Below are 18,030 nucleotides of genomic sequence, written 5' to 3'. Positions count from 1 at the left end.
TGCTTACCTGATAACCCAGGAGACTGATTCAGCCCCAGAACCTGGGTAGAGCAACTTGAGGGAGTTTCAAAACGGAAATGGAGGAAGAGTAAGTGCTGGGGTGAGCTGCTATGGTTTGAATACAGTTGGAAGCAAACCTAAGCTTCTAAGGGGGTGGCTGTAAGCTTCTGGCATGTCCCAGAATTGTCCACTGTCTTCACCTGTTCCTCATTTAAAGACCTCAGGGACAGCTGATAGATTTCTTTCCTTGTGGGAGCGATCTTAGTAGACATTGTTGCTCTCCCACAAAAATGCCTTTATTGGAAAGCCTCACCTGATGTAGGGTGCTCGACACATTCTTTCCTTCTCTGCAAAACCCACCTTAGGTGGCAGATAAGTCCTCGTTCCACCTCCAGGTTGTCATAGAGCCAATGCCTGGTTCACATAAGGAGTAAGCATCACTTGGCTTATGGTGGAAGACCTCTGGGTGTAGAAGTGGTACCTAGAGCTGGGAGGCTTAGGCTGGTTAGATTTTTAGCTGCTATCATGTCCTTGTTCAGCTTCCTCCCTCCTTTCCTGATTGACTCACTCCATCAGGGTTTACTTCTAAGACCTCCCCTCAGCAAATCCCTCCCTGAGACTCAATGGTTCAGACTCTGTGATGAAAGAATCTAAACAATCAGTGAACACAAAGCCCCATGACTACTGTAAGATAAAATGTCACGTGTTGCTTCAACACCTCCCATGATCCTTGGTGCATAGTGGTGAGTTCCGCTCTCTTTTGATACATCCTATATCCAGTGGGGGAAAGTTCCCCAATCTGTTCTGCTCAGGTTAGCTGGAACAGATTGAGGACCACTTGATTCTTTAAAGGATTTTGCCTGCATGACATTCGGGTTATAGCCTCCTATGGAATCACAGGGCACCATCTCTCTCGATCCTTCTGAGCCTGCTTTACACATCTCTGTTGATGATCTCAGCTCTCTACTGCATCCCACAGGTGACCCTGTATCCTGTGTGATGTTCTTCACGCCCAGGCCATGATGATATGTGGCGAACAGCTGCCCATCTTTTCAGGGAGGAATATTGCCTGTTCAGTCTTTTCACTCTGTTCTGAGCAGGGAATCCCTCCCTCACTAGGGTGGGATGGGGGAAAGGAAAAGCTCAGAAAAATCAAACACTGAAAAAAAACTCTTAGAAAATTGTCTTTTTTGTACTCAAGTTAGGTTTCTCTGGACTATATCTATCTCATAAATGATGGCCACTCTGTAATGTCTAATATCAGATGACCAAAGCTAGCAGAGTATCCATTATTTATGAGATAGATATTATCCAGAGAATAGTTACACAAACAGGACCAGAGAGTCTTCTATCTTGAGATCTACCACTTTCTCTGAAGGAATTTGGTCAGGCACACAGTAAGATTTATGAGTCATCCTACAAGGGGTGAAACGCCCACAAACCCGCCACCATCACATGGACATCTGGGATGTCTCTGCCTTGGTGATGGAGAATGACTCACCATTCTCAACCGTGCCCTGTGAAGTCATGAGGAAAAGCAACGTATGTTCATGTGTTCATTCTGGCTGCCTCTGGCACTCACCCACGCATCCCAATTTAAATCTCTGATGTTTTATGCGAGAGAATGGGAGTGTGTGTGTGTGTGTGTGTGTGTGTGTGTGTGGTGTGTTGGGGGTGGGGGCTGTGACTTAAATCCATACCGGCTCATTCAGCTTAAACTGCAAAGAAGGGAGATGCCCGAGCTGCTAACAGGCTTTCCCCAGTCTTGTTCCGTCTCAAACGTGACTCATTCAGGAACTTGAAGACTGCTTTTTAAAGCAACACAACAGGCCTATTAGTACTTAATTGCATTACCAGTCTGGTTCCCAGTGTAACCAGCCTTCTTGATTTAGGGATGAGGCAAGGGGGCGGTAGCCTGCACAGTGCTTCCACTTCCACCGCTTATTGGATGGGCGTTCCCTCAGGTCAGAAACTATTTTTTTTCCCCCTGTCCAGAAGTGGTGGGAAATTCTGACTCAGGTGATTTTTCAGGCAGATGGTAAGCTGATTTATTTAGAGACTCCAGAAATATCGCTCCATTAATTACACGGTTGAGAACTTGATTACCAAGGAGCTTGTCTGACGCCGGCCAGGGCTGGTTCACGTTTACACTCGAGATTCTTTTAATCTATCTGGGCAAGGCAGCTAGAAAACGTGATGGTGGAATGGTTGTCTGGAGCTATCTGGTGAGGATGCTGCGGATAAATCACTACTGCTGAAACAGAAAACTAATAAGGATGTAAATTAGGTGAGACAATAGAACAGAGACCAGCACACACATCCACCTCAGGACCTGTACATTTATTTACATAGGAAAAGACACAGAGGCAGATGGATGAACACAGGGAGAGGGAGGGAGGGAGATAGGTAGATAGTGGGGATAGTGAGATTGAGAGAGAGGGAGGTGGTTCTGCCATTACATATGAAGGCCGGGCAGTCAAACTGACTATGAAAAGCTAAAATTACAGCATGTGATGTAACGATTAGTTTGAAAACTAAGGGTGATTCCATGACCTTCAGCAATTTGCATCAATATCTTATATATTGTCTTCTTCGTATTCATAAACCCATAGGTAAATGTGAATATTAGTTTATTTCATCAGCATTCATTTAACATTGTATTATTTAAACGGTGGAAAGGTCAGGAATTAGATGTATCGTTACTTTGTACACACAGCATCTTCATCTGCAGCAATGTGAGCAAGACTTCCTGCCTTCTTTGCCTCCTGTTACTTTTGAGACAGAGAAACCTATTTTCTGCTGTCTTGGAAGACTGTCTTACCCTTTCTAAGCTTGCATCCGGCAACAACATCATATCCTTTTTAACCTCTTTTTAAAATATATTTAATGTAATACAGACAATTCTTTTGAATTGACATCCCACGGTGTTGGCTTGTCTGGCCACACTCTTTCTGCGTGTCTTTGAGTGTTAGGATTACGGTGGTGCCGAACAGTGCCCATTCCTTTATACTTTAAATGGTGTGAAATAGATCTATAGGCTCCTTCCATAGGAACCTTTCACCATCGTTACTTCCTGTGACTACTGCTACTGTCTTACCTGTGGCTCTAAGTTTATCTTAACCACTTTCTGGCTGCCCACTAAAGTGCCCTGAATGGCACCAATGTCAACATGCTCAGAGGTTGTTTTTTTATTTTTATAATTTCATCAATATTTGGTTCAAATTTCAGTTTCCCAGCTATCACTGTAATAATCTTTTGTGTTATCACTTTTCAGTCTTTGACCACACAGTCCATCTTTGCTGGACAGGCCACCTCTTTTATTGTCCATTTTTGGGAAATGTCATACAGATTTAATACTTGTAGAAAAAGAGGAAAGTCACCTATGTGTTTTCTTGTCCTTGTGGGAATGACTGAAATCTGTTGACATATCACACCCAGACCTTGGAGAGAGGAATGTGATGAGTCACTACTCAGGAGACACATCTGCCATCTACATGATGATCTGTGGACTGAGGAGCCTTACTTCATGGTAATTCCTGAAGCTGTTCATCCCTAAGGTGCCAAGGCAACTGTAACTCCCCAGTCATTCCAATATACGATCTGTGTGTCTAGAAACATTGTCTTCTCTCAGTGTGTCCCATCCAAGATGATCCCCGTCTCTCTAAGACTGTTCTTTACACTTCAGTAGCATAAAGTTAGAAAAGAAGCAGTATTATTGTGCGGGAAGCCTAAGGAAAGGCTTAAGCAGACGAGTCTAATTAGCTGGCGTTGTTGGGGGTGTATGAAGAGAAGAATCTCTCTTCGATTTTTTTCTTCTAGCGTCATAGACTGCCATCTGCGGTAATTGAACTGCGGGCCATGACACAATCACAGTGGATAACAGTAAACAGATGAGAACAAGATGATAATGGACGGAGGAGGCAAGGGGATAGATGGTTTTATAAGCATTGTTCTTCCCTTGCCTTTATGCTTGTAGAGAATCCAAGTTGTTATTACATGTCTCTTAGTTTTGAAGGTGTCTTGATGGGTGCTGCTGTGGTGATGGTAGGTTTAGGGAAGCCTTACTCCCAAGGACAGGTGCTTCTTGGGCCCCTTTACTAGCCCAGTCTAGTGGAAAGTTCTAGAAAGAGAAGCTTAGTGGTTGTTTTTTTTTTTTTTTTTTTGAAGGGTGATCTCAGAAAGGTTTCACAACTTTTCAAGGATTACCTCATGGGACTTACATTATTAAAACACATCGCCTGAAAGAGAACAGTCACATAGTATGAATAACAAATGTCCTCTGTGCCAGTAACAGCACGGGGAGGTCCAGCTCCAGTGAAGCTGCATTGGAAAGAATCTGAAAGGAGCCTAAGCAAAGCTGAGGACCTACTTGCATCTCGAAATCAAAAACGGGCGTTTTGCTTTGCTATGTTGCAGTTTTGCATTTTTAATCTAACATAGAATCACCCTCAATTAAGATTCCAAGGCAATTAAAATCCCCAAAGCAAAGGGTACACAACAGACTTCAAAGGTTCCACTAACTCCATTTATTATTGTTTCTCTATATACCCAGAGAGTGAAAACATAGCTTATCTTTCTAATGTAATACCTGAAAACACTTCCATGTACAAATAATTGAAAATATCATTTTGAAAGTTATTTTTTTTTTTTTTAGAAATTAAGGGTGAGGTGGGCTTCATATTATAAGTTAAGGGTAAGACTTGGTATTTATTGGTCTTCTGAGACCATATATAGGAGGCAAATGAAAAGGCTTTACTCTGACTTGGGTGACTTGTCCATGGGGTTTGGTGCTCATAGAAAAACATAGTACAGGGATGACACAGGACCCACACAGCAAAGAGCCAAAGAAGATGGTCAAGATTTGTAGTGGTCTTGACAATACAATGTCCAAGAAAGGGTACTAGGACCTAAGGATAGAAGAAAAATGACTGTCCTAGATGAATGGCAGGGACTTCTTTCAAAGGCCAATCCGAAAACGATTTCACCCCTGTGTTGACCAACTGTGTCATGATTTCTGTATCTTCATTTTGAGGGTGACTTTAGATAAAAATACCTCCTATCCCAGGGATTGCAATTTTTTTCTTCCTTAGGAAAATGAAGTTGGGTTAGGTCAGCCCCGAGTTCCTTTCTCTCTGTTTTTCCACATGAATGCTTCCTACTCTTCCCCAAATCAGATTTAAGTCATGATGTAGCTTTTAATATCTTCCACTAGGAACTGAGGAGATGGCTCAGTGGGTAAGAATGTTTGCTGTGCCAGTATGAGAACATGAGTGGGAACCCGGCACCCGCATAAAAGGCTGGATGCAGTTGAGTGCACCCCCAGTAACTCCTAGAACTGTGAGGGCCAAAACAAGGTGATCACCAGGGCTTAGTGGCTACTCCAGGTCAATAGGAGACCCTATGTCAAGGGTGAGAGAGACAGAGCAGGTTACCAGATGTCCTTCTCTGGCTTCTACTGGCATTTATAGGCACACGTACCCTTCTGCCACATGTACAGACACACACACACACACACACACACACACACACACGTTTCATTATACATATGCTATCTATCTGCCGAACAACCTCTGTCCTGTCCTCTGTTATTCTCACAATGAACTAGCTAAACTATTTCACGTCCCACTCTTCCTATTCTCTCCAGCAGTGCAGTGAATTCTCTCTCGTCGCTGGAGATCTCAGAGTTTCTCAAGAGCCATCCTTCAACTCTCTCGACTGTCTCAAGAGGAGACGAGTGTCAGCGTTCGGTTTTCTCCCCGTGTAGAGTCAAGGAGGTCTGAGGATTTGCACTGAGCAGGATTTTACAAAGGAAATTGATGTTGCTTCATATTAAGTTAGTTCACATAAGCCTCGCTTGTAAAACCTTGAAATTAAATGTGATTTGTATAACCTTGTCACGGAGCTGCTATTATTCATCCCTCAACCAAAGCTTAACAGTATAGAGAAAGACAAAGGACATCAATTTAAGGTAAATTGCAGCTGGATATATATAGGATCCCATTTTATATCTTTACAAATACCAAGCAAATTCTCTGATATTTGTGATAAGGAAGGCACAGTATTAAGGATTAGCCATTCATTGTATTTGGCTAAAAGCCATCCGTCTGAATCTACACTAGAATTTGGTATTAAACATCAATTCCAAAAAAAGAGAGAGCCTTGTTTGGATTTGTTCCCTTGGACTTGATGTATGGTAATTTTTTTTTGAGAAATTTGGAGTTAAAAGCAATAAAGGATATTTTTGTTTATAATAATTGTCCATGATAAGTCATTATTGCTCTTATAATACACTGAAGCACACACTCAAGTAGACATCTGCAATGATTATTTAAAATTATATTGTAAGAATAATGGCATTCCCCAAACAGAAAGAGCTTTTTATATGCTCTTATTATGGCTCCACGGGAACACCCAATAATGGCCTATTAATGATTTGGGGTAAGCCAAAGACATCACTCAGCTTTTAAGTGAAAATAGTGGAACCTCTGGAAACATAGCCAGTGTCACAAGGACAGATACAATGGCACTTTTCAATTAACTGAGCAGTAATGATTTTAAAAACAGATCATGCTTGAAGGGATGGTAGAGCTTCATCTCAGTGTTTGAAAGGTGCGTGTGCTGGCTGGAACCCACATACATGCCAGATCCAGCTTGTGTCTCTTTACATCCTTCCCTGAGCCCTGGGATGGCCCCTCACAGCAACAGACCACATCAGTGGTTATCCCTTGCTTCTTGTTTCCAGGCAGCCTCAACTACTGGGAAATAACAGCACAAGATCAGTAACCAGGAGTTGTCACGAACTGGCTTTCTCTACTAGAGACTATGCTTGGGAGTAGCCAGCCCTTTCCTACAGCTGTAATGCTTGATAGACTCAGTTCCCGCTCATACCCATGCTCTTTCAGGTCAAAGGATAGTGCAGCATCTCACTGCCTATTCCGGGGCACTTCTTTATGTGTTTCCCATGTCTTGGCTATACTGCATTAACTACCCCTGCTTTAAATCCTTCTAGGCACTAACTTGAATCCCTATCCCTCTCTGCCAGGACACTGAAGGTGTCTTCCATTTCCTCTCCTAGGACCACTCATGTTAATTCAGGACCTTAACCAAATGAAGACATGATCCTTCACAATAGGCTCCTTCTCTTGTCTTTTTATAAAGGGCATCTGCAAGTTCCATCACTTCTGTATCAACACATGCTTCATTATTCCAATTTCTTTCATTAAAAAGAATAAATGCTCCTTCGGTGGTTGGATCTTGGTCAGTAGAGTGCTTGCCTGCCACATATAAAACACTGGATTTGATACCCAGCACCACATCCCAGAGGATGAGACGTTTGGGCAATCCTTGGCTACATGACAAGCTCATCACCAGATTTGTCTGTATGAGACACAGCCTCAAAAAACCAGAGCAATCACAATGGCATGCTCCTCAAAGAAAAGTCTGTACCCTTCTGGGGGCACACATCTCTCATATCAGCACTTGGGAGACCGAGACAGGATGATCGCAAGTTCTACACCAGTATGGCCTGATGTGGCATTCCCCTCTGTATGCTGTGAATATGTTCTATTACTATTGCTTAATAAAGAAGCTGCTTTGACCTATGGCAGGGCAGAATATAGGTAGATGGGAAAAATTAAACTGAATGCAGGGGGAAAGAAGGTGGAGTCAGGTGGATGCCATGTAGCTGCCAAAGAAGCAAGAGGTAACAAACCAGGAGCCTCATGATAAAATATAAAACAATAGAAATGGGTTAATATGTAAGAGTTAGTTAATAAGAATCTTGAGCTAATAGGACAATAAGTATGTAATTAATATTAAGCTTCAGAATGGTTATTTCACAAGCAGCTGCAGGAGCTCGTGAGCAGGACCTGGCGGGTGGAGTGAAACCCATCCAGGGGGACCAGTGGATTGGAAAATATTTGTAGCTACAATGGCTATACAGAAAGACTCTCAAATAGACCTTCCCACCATGGGAGAGGGTTGAAGGGGAGGGGATAGGCAGGGAGGGAAGCAGAAAAAATGTATAGCTCAATAAAATCAATTTAAAATAAAAAGAACAATGGCCAAGGCTCAATCCTTCAAGCCTTCCTCTTCCCAACACATCACATGGAGTGACAGTGTTAACGTTCTATGTAAAACCTTTTCCATGGTAGCTGCCCTTCATGACACACATTAATCATCATTATTATTACTACTATTATTATTTTATGCCAAAGGGCTATTGTTTTCTAAATCCATTATTTATATGAAGGCCGAACAGTGATGCAGTCCACATGGGTGCTTTCTTGCTTCAGAGTTCTTGTTCACTACACTATTTAATTGATTTGCTAAAATGTCTAATCTAGGACTCATAAAACACATTTACAACATAAATTAAAGCTTCTGCCATTGCAACCCTCGATTCGATTTTTATCTTGTACCAATTGTCAAACATATGTATAGATTCTTAAACATACACGTATGTAAAAGCTGAAATGCGGATTGTCAAGAAGATCAAGAAGATTGGTAAAATAGGAATGCAAATAGGATACATAAATTTGCATTGTGGAACCCCAGATCTTATATGAGAAATATATTCTAATAGCTAATCTTAAAACTGCTTACTGTTCCAATATTGTCATGCATTCATTTAAAATACAAACTTTGTCACTCCTGCCTAGACTGGCAGCCCATACAAAGTAGGTGCTCTTTAAGACTGACATTTAAAACCTGCTTGTTTAAAAGTACAAGTAAAAGATCCCATGGAAATGAATCAGCACATAGTAGTTTCTCAATAAACTCTCATTATTAATATCATTGCTGCCATTTGTAAGCATATGACTCCTAGAGGACCTATTAATTAATGAGCAAGTTCATTAAAATCCACACAAACCCCTTCTGAGCAATCACTTCTACTTTCCCCATAGATGCTGTATTATCAGCTTGAGTTACCACAGAAATCAAACTATTCATTAATTTGCTCATTGAGCAGTTAGGGACCACATGTAATTTGCCGCATATTTGAAAGTATGCTAGAGAATAAATGTTGATTAAGATGAATTTTGCACATACTGCCATGTTATGAGGTCTGCTGGGATGGACGGGAGAGTCAGTTCCCTGCCAAGGAGAACACCAGACTACAGAATGAAGTAGCTTCAATGCGAAAACCTAGGGACAATCGACCCAGGAGACGTTCCCCTCACCTTTTCTGCCAGCCAGCCAAGATGTCTGATCTCACGACTGCCAGCAATGCCCGTCTTCCCCAGCTGTTCTCTGACGTCGGCAATGACTCGCGTTAGCAAGTCACTAACGTTGGTATGGATGGCACTGAACCAGGCTTGGGCGGTGGCGGAGTCCTTTGTCCTCAGAATCACCGTGTGCTTAGCATCCGGAGAGTGGATTTCAAGCTGCCTGGAGAAGCAAAGGGAGATAGAAGGTGACCCGGGAGCTCCTTCTGCATCAAAAAGCTACTGTTCTAAGGCAAACACCATGTTTATTCTCATCATTTACCTCCATGGTCATGCCTTCATTCGGGCATTTATTTGTTCAGATCGTCGCCTGGTGCCCAGGTGCTGGTCTGTGCCTTCAGAGCATAGCATAACAGCACTATTGCAAACACCAAGTCCTCTAAATGAAGGATGTTTTGGTTTCCTGTGATGTGGCCAATTGTAAGATAATATTCATTCACTTGCAGAGGATTTTAGTATTGCCCATATGTCATTGCTGTTGTGGTAGCAAGTAGACTGTGGTCACCAACCACGTTCTTAACCCCATTGCCCAGTGTTCGCCAATTAAGATGTTTAAAAATAAAAATAACGCAGTTTCATGTAGCTCAAACTGGTCCCCAAATTTCCAAGTGACTGAGGATGATCTTGAACTAACTCTCTCGCTGCCTGCTCTGCCCTATCAAGGGCTAGGCTTATAGGCTTGCTCCACTACTCACCAGGTGTCAACGTTCGTATTCTTTAAGAGCCTTGTCTGTGGCACACTTAAGTATGACTGCACCACTGGGCTCCTTCAGTGAAGGAGAGGGTGGCGTGAAAAGCGGGAGCAATGGTGTGAACAGGGCTGGGCTAATCTTAGCACTTCTTGTAGTTAAACCAGAATGCCAATGCATATGCCAGAGTTCCAAGTGGACCCCTCGAGTTATAGTGTGAACGATCTATTTAGAGGAAGCATGATAATTGTGGGATGTTTCCGATAGGTTCTGGGGCGGTTTGAATAAGAACGCTCCCCATAGGCTCAGAGATTTAAAGGCTTAGTCACTAGAGAGTGGAGCTCTTTGGTAGGATTAGAAGGACGAGGAGGTATGGCCTTGTTGGAGGAAGAGTGTTCCTGGAGGAGCAGTGGTGGCAGCAGCTGTGAAGCCAGAGCATGGTGCTGCTGATAGGCCTGACCTTGCTGCTGATTGGCAGAATGTGGACTTTGGGACTTTGGATTAGAGTTGCAGCTGAACACTTTAAGCGGGGCTTAATGGGCCACCGTAGCAGGAGGCATGGAAGACAGTGGTGCTATGAGCAATGTAGATTATTACAGCCCTGATCAAGAGGTTTCAGAGGGGAGGAATATTAGTAGTGGACTTGAGACCATTCTCGTGATATTTTTGGCAAGGAATGTGGCTACTCTCTCCCCTTGTCCAAATAATCTACCAGAGGCTGAATTGAAGAAGAGATTTTTCAGACAGCTTAGTCTTGACTGTGCCATGTGGTTTTTAGTAAGGACTCTTAGGCAGGTCTGTAACGAAAGGGAGCAAACTGGACAAGAGAAATACACAATGTACAGTTTGAGGAGGAAAGGAGCACTGGAGAGGGCACTGGAGCTAAAGTCCAGTGCCCAAGGAGATAAAAAGTTTAAAGAAAAGCCTGATGCTAAATAGAATAAAGGGAGTGGTGACCTCGAGACAAGACCCCACCCACTAAGCTTTCCAACCTGTGACAAGGAATTAATGTAAAGGCCAGACAGTGAAGGAAACCATCGAAACCAGAAAGCTGATGAGGACGTAACTGATTGAGGGGGCCACGTTCCAGCTCCAGCAAGCAACAGAACACGGCAGCTTTGGCCACATGGTTCTGGCTTTAGTGCCAAGAGTATAAGGAAAGGGTTGTGGAATCTTCCCACAATGAAGAAAAGCTGCCGAGGCCAGGCGTGCGGCTGCTGGTGTATCCATGTACTCAGGCCCAGAGCGGCCACTGTGTGACGCTGTGGAGGTGCAGCCTGGGTTGCCTTGGGGACCCCAGGATGTAGGAGCTGAGAGAGTTGAGCATACCTACCAGGGAGAGCTGCAGACCAAGTATGGAACTGGCCCAGGAGAGAGAAGTGCGCTGCACTCAATGAAGCTGAAAGGAATTAGAGGCCTTTAACATGGAGACATGGAGATGCAGAATTTGGAGTTTGCTCTGTTAGGTTTTGGTCCTGCTTTGGTCCGGAATTTCATCACCATGCTTCCCTTTTTTTCCTTTAGAATGGTAATGTATATCCTGTGTCAGAGTGCGTTGGAAGTATGCGCTCGGTTTGCGATTTTGATTTTGCAGGGCACAACAGTTAAAAGAACACCATGAGTCTCAGAAGAGACTTTGAACTTTGGATGTTTAAACAGTGTTCAGACTGTGACAGACCATGGGGACTCTTGAAGTGGAACTGAAAGCATTTTTGAATTATGCTGTAGTGGCAAGCCTATAGGGGTCAGGAAGCGGAATGTGATGGTTTGAATAAAAATGGCCCCGATAGGCTCATATATATTTGAGTGCTTAGTCACCAGAAAGTGGAACCCTGATATGAGATTAGAAGGATTCAGAGATGTGGCATTGTTGGGAAAAGTGTCATTGGGAGTAGGGGTGGGGTGAACCTTTGAGGTTTCAAAGGCCCAGGTCAGGCCCTGGTTCTCTCTGCCACTCCGGGGCCTGCAGATCAGAATGTAGCTCTCAGCTACTGCTCCAGCACCCTGCTCCTTGCCATGATGATAACGGACTAATCCTCTGAAACCGCAAGCAAGCCCCCTGTTAAATCATTCTTTTATAAATGTTGCTTTGATCGTGGTGTCTCATCACAGCCGGAGAACAGCGACTAAGACAGTTGCATTTTGCTTTCAGTTTGTTATTGTGATGGGATTACAGGTTAATGTGAACGTGCACAAGTGAAGTACAGGAAAATCTGGCCTGCCTTCCACTCAGTTTCCCCTGGTGATTTTATTTTACACACTACACGTTGATATCAAAATGAGGACACTGGCATTAGTACAGTGTATATGTCTATGCAGTGTTATCCTGTGGATATGTGTACGAAGACCACTGCAATCCTGGTACAGGACAAATTCAATCACCGCAATGATTCCCCAGCGAGCTTCTTATCACTATCCCTTACCACCATGTGTTCTCCAGCTCTGTATATTTAATAGAGTTATTTTCTATTGCAATAAAAAATTATATTTATTTTTATTTACTGGTGTTGGTTTTGGGCACCTCAAAACAGAATTAAATTATCTATTTACTAGCTTCCTTCCAGTGCTTAATAATTACACAGCTGTCCACTACGAATCTACCACATTCCCGCAAAGTTTTTGATCCTTTAATAGGACAAGAGCAGGATGTTCCCAATAATCCTGTGACTTATATTGTTAACCTATTTAACATAGTTGAAAATTGAAGTTTGGAAGGGCAGGGAAATAATTTACTTAAGGCTACACAGTTGGAGATTCTCTTATCTAACATTATTCAAAAAATCTAAAATCATGCTTGTTTGTTTGTTTATTTATTGTGTTTTGGACAAATGCAAGCCACAGGGTATGTGTGGAGGTCAGAGGACGACTTGCAGGAGTCAGTTTTCTCTTTCTACCATGCAGGATCTGAGGATGGAACGTATCATCAGGCTGGATGGCAGGTGCCAATACCTGCAGGCCCTCTCATCAACCCACCTAACAAGACTACTGTAGAGGGAAGATATGCAAACTAGCCCCAAATGTCCTACCTAGCAAGTGTCTCAGATTGCAAACTGAAATTCAAAGCAATTATATATATTTTTTTTTTAAAGAAAATACAGGACTCTAGCACACCTACAGAGTATCTAAGGAGTGCCAGGTGGTATAAAACCGGGCGGGCTACTTGGTCCCTGTCTCCAAAAACCATATCACCTGCATTGCGTTGATTAGTGTGTGTTGCCACAATGCAAGTCCAAGTAGAACCTTAAACTGAATTGTTTGCAAAAAGGAATCCTTGTGGGTATAATTCAGGCAAGATGATGGGCATTCTTTGATCGCATTAACTACGTCCTGGACTGGGTGGGTGGGTGTAGTATCATAAGGCACAGAAGAAGAGCTGTTTTGTTGCCTCAATGGATCAAAGGTACTTACTACAAAGCCTGGCAAACTGAGTGAAACATGCACATGAGCACACAGAAACACACACACACACACACACACTAACAATAATTAAAACACAAGGAGGGACAGACAAGATGCAGAAACCAACAGCAAAGAAGGTGATGGAGAGATGCAGCAATGCGGCAAGGTTTCAGGCATGCAATAGGGAACCAGGAGTTAGAGATCGTGTCCATCTCCACCCTGTCCTCTAGAAAGGATGTGTCAACACATTGATGTCAGGTCTCCAGATTCTGAACCCCGAGGTGCATCCATTTCGATCACTTCCAACTCCAAGTGATGCATGCTTATATCACATGACCGTCTCCCTGTCCATGGTAGGATCAGGAAGGTTCTGAAGCTTAAAATCCATGGAAGCCCCAAATAGGTCAGTGAGAACTAAGTCTATCATCACACTTGGACTTGAAGTCTTTTCAACAAAAATGCCATTTTCACTAACTCCCTAACCTCTCACAGCAAGAGAAAAAAAAGGGAATCCATTGGAAACAACCACAAACACAGTTTTGGGAAAATGCTGGGCCATAGTAGGGCTCTACTTGGCCACTAAGCATGTCCTCTACTTCCTCCTACCAGGACGAAAAAAAAAAGAAATGAGTCCTTTGCTCACTGTGAGTCCTACATATCTGGAACTGGGGATGAGGAAGGAGGAGGGAGCCGAGGAGCAATAAAGTCAGGAGGGCTGATGGGAGCTATTTTGAGCAAGCCAGTCTTTTATAACTCCTATTTTGTTCCCCAGTTGAACTGACCACTGCTTGATGAATTGTGTTTATCTGTAGTTCAGCGATAAAGTTCTCTTTTAATTCCCCGTTGAATAGAAATATTTAGGGCAATGCCACAGCTGTGTTTATTCACACACTCTGCCACAGTTATGTAAATACCGCCTATGGAACTATTTCTGATAAAGGCCCCATACCAACCCGAGGAATTAGATGCTCATTCTAGATGTCTGCCAAGATGAGCAGTTTCCATCTAGCTTGGCACGGCCGTGAATGGTATCGCAGCTTCTCAGAGATCATTTGGCAAACCTCAGGATAGAAGAAGCCCTTTCTTTCCTCACCCATGCAAAGCTTCCCCTGAGCCAAACACTTCCCAGAATTCTCTACTTCTCTTGCTCAGAGACTGACGTGTACAACTTGAAGTCTCCTCATATTAAATTAATTTAGTAAAAACAGAAGTTGCAACCTGAAAACTGCTCTGATGCGAAACTGGAGAAAACAAAGATGAAGCTATTTACTTTGGACAACCATGAATCTCTAAGATGTAAACCACATGATCAACATGGCTGCTCCCAGGTCTCAGATCCATAGTTCCCCTAGCATGGAAGAACCACTTTCTAAAAGACAAAATATGTGGGTTACTGTCTCTGGATGCCAGAGTTTTGATTTATTTTTTGAAGGGACACTAGCCCATTTAAGCCTGTGGCTCTGGCACGCCTTGTCTTTCACCCCCAATCCCTCTGTCTTGCTAAATACTCTTAGATTATATTTGTAAACCTAGCCACCAAGGTCTGTTTCCTTCTTTGGCCACGCCCTCCTCCTGGGGTTGACCACCAAAGTCCAGCAATCAAAGTCCCCTGTAGCTCACCTAATTAACACAATGAATTCAAATTAAACACTTCATCTTAATACAGGGTTTCCCCCTTTGCCTTTATAAACTACCATTTTCCTATGTGTCAAGTCTGTCTCCTTTCTATCCAGAGGCAGCCCTTTGTCCCTCCCGGACGAGTACTCTGCTCCCTTTTCCCTTCTCCTTCACGCCCTATCTCCTTTTAGATCTCCCCTTCTTCTCCTCTTAAAAATGACCCCTGCAAGGTCATTTGCTGCTGTTTTTCTGCCTGAGTCAGAGAGCAGCTGCTTTAACTTTTCTTCCCTGCTTAATAAAGGATCTCTGGGGAAACAGGTGCTTGGGTGTGGTTTGTGCCTACTCAAGGGTTGGGAGGAAGTCCCCACTGTGTGAGGGGGTGTGCTTCTCTTGCTTAGAAACACGAGACTGGGAGGTAAAACTTGAGGTCTCCTTTGGAAGCCATTTTTATTTCTACCTTCACACTTTTCTTCATTTCCCAAAACAGTCTTTAATGTAACCAGACACAAAAAGAAAGTTTTCTATTTACTTTTTATTTTGTTAAAGAAAGGCATGTTTAGCAAGCTTTAACAAAGCCACCTGTGCAATGATTTCTGAAGTAAACATTAGAATTATGCTAAGAAATAAATGTATTTTATTCTTAGATAACACTAAAGAGAAATAAGTGAGAATAATAAACATATAACTAAAAGACTTAAAAGATAATTTTTTTAAAAGGAAGCAACAACATTGAAAATGAGGGCTAGTACTTGTTCTGTGGGGCTGCAAACCTCACCAAAAAAAAAAAAAAAACCACAAAAATAAGTTTTGACTTTTTTTAGTCCATTCACCCAGCCACCCTAGGAACTGGATCATATGGTATCCACTCCATGGGTAAGCCATCTTATCATATGGTACTCACTCCAGGGGTAATAAATGGCCTTTTTTTTGGGGGGGGGGTCATCTAGGCTCATCCAGTCAGTAACAAAGCACATTGTACCGGCAGTCAAGTTCATCTGACTCTAAAACCAAGCTTTAGCCATTATACTGGTATCATTTAAATATGACAAAGTACCACAAAGGCTCATGGGTATACTAGGCATTTTCTTATTGCTGTGAACACACACGTGAGAAAGGCAAGTTACAGGAAGAAGTGTGTGCTTTACAGTTTGAGTGGTAAAGAAATGGAAGGGCGAGGTGTCTGGTCATATCACATTCGAAGTCAGCAACCAGAGAGGGGTGGATGCTTAAACTTACTTAGTGTTATTCGGATGGTCCTCAAGCCTTCACCAGGAAATGACGCTACCCATACACATTTGAGACAGATCTTCCCACCTAGTCTAGCAACTCCCTCCTAGACACGCAGAGTCTGTCTCCTTGGTGATTCTCGTCCTTGTCAGGTTGACAATCGGTATTAACTTTCACAATGGGTGGAAGGTTTAGTCTCTATGTCACTTCAAGGTGCTCAGGATCTTAAAGAGAAGGAACTATATCAGATGTTTTTAAGTTACTGGGAGTTTAGCTTCAAAGGGGATTGTGGGAGCTGGGTTTCTAAGTCTCTTTCTGCTTCATGGTTCATGTTTGCAGTTGCTCCAATTCCTGCCCCCACCACGAGGTGCCACCCTTGCCAGAGGCCCAAGCAAACTGAGCTATCTATTCTTGGATTTGAACCTCCAAGCTGTGAGCTAAATAATCTTTTTCTCTCAATGAAGTTATTGCTTCAAGCATTTTCATAGTTGGCGTTTTCTTTGGGCCACCAACTAGCTCCCAAGTAAAGACAGAGAGACTTATTATTAATTATGAAGCTGGTCTTGGCTTAGACTTATCCCACCAGCTCTTTTAACTTTATCTAACCAGTTTCTATTCATCTTTGTCTTTTTAACTTTTTTTTTCATTCTGTAGGCCCTACTTTCCTGCTTTCTTTGTATCTGGCTGGCCCCTGGCATCTCCAGAGCGTCTCTTTTTCTTCCTCTGCGCCAAAATTCCTCCTCCTCCTTACTCCCCCTGTGCAGAAATCCTGCCTATACCTCTTCCCTGGCTATTGGCCATTCAACTTTTTATTAAACTAATCAGGTGCCTTAGGCAAGGTAAAATGGCAGCACATTTTTACATAGTTAAACAAAGGCAACCCATCTTTACACAGTTAAATATTCTGCAACACAAACAGATGTAACACATCTTTACATGATTAAACAAATATTCTGTTCCACAACACATTTTCTTGTTAAGCTGACTAGTACATGTCTCATTCTTTGAAGGTTTATGAACACGCCTCATTTGAAAGAGTGAGGACCATGTTGCATCCTATTTGCTGCTCTGCATCTTTGGACCACCACTCTGGCAAACTGGGAAAATATTCCAAATTACAAGTAGAGTTTCACCATGTCATACGGTGGAATCCAAGTTCTATCTTTCATTGCTTCCCTGGGAACTGGGCCATTCCTATAAACTAGCAATGCCCATGGAGATGACTATGTGAGAAGGGAGTGCACGGGATCCATCTCTGGGAAGACGTGGTGTGGAGACAGCCAGCTCTCAGTGACAGGGATTGGTGTTACTTGTCCGTGGGGCAAGCAGAGATGGCTGTGTGAATTGTAAGAGGATTATAAGGTGGGGTGGCAACAGGGACATTTGCACTAGCTCAGCTGTAGTCATGGGATTGCCTGTTGCGCTTCTAAACCTGGTTCTTGGAAATCTTCAGGAAATACAGGAGAATTCCAATCCCCTCAAGTAGACTTTATCCTGTGGTGGAAGTCTCTACTTCCCAGCCAAGAATGTAGATTTAGGAAACAGGTTGCTATGATGAAAGCTAATGAGATCATTTAAAGAATGTGTTAAGTGTGAGCAGTTAATATGGGGGGAAAAAAGCTAGAGTTTGTGCTGTTTTTCACAAAATCCTATTTGGAAAACAGGTCATGCATGATAATAGCCTTCCAAGCTCTGAAGGAACCTGACAGTGTCTCTTATACTGGCTAGATTCCTGCTTTAGAATGACATACAAATTTATAAACTATCTGAAGAATTTCAACGTGTTGACCTTTCCTAGAAAAATTGTGTCCTTATCAAAGTTTAAGGAAAGGAGGCAGCTAAAGTCAGAGCTAGAGAAAACATTCCACTTT

At 42.8% G+C, this 18,030-nt stretch overlaps 1 protein-coding gene across 1 annotated transcript in view; it reads right to left on the bottom strand.

Moving 5' to 3' along the window:
• Positions 1-18,030, bottom strand: part of Sntb1 (syntrophin beta 1) — a 208,197-nt gene that overhangs the window by 57,288 nt on the left and 132,879 nt on the right. The window contains exon 3 of the mRNA XM_050144972.1: positions 9,183-9,390. Within this exon, the coding sequence (XP_050000929.1) occupies positions 9,183-9,390 (208 nt within the window). The remainder of the gene's footprint in view (positions 1-9,182; positions 9,391-18,030) is intronic.

The sequence above is a fragment of the Alexandromys fortis genome, unplaced genomic scaffold (assembly GCF_014885135.2).
Source record: "Alexandromys fortis isolate MF-2015 unplaced genomic scaffold, M_Fortis_MF-2015_v1.1 scaffold_2_1_26212458, whole genome shotgun sequence".
Classification (NCBI taxonomy): Eukaryota; Metazoa; Chordata; class Mammalia; order Rodentia; family Cricetidae; genus Alexandromys; species Alexandromys fortis.
The sequence above is the reverse complement of the archived record's forward strand: the minus strand, read 5'-3'. Positions and strand labels throughout refer to the sequence as shown.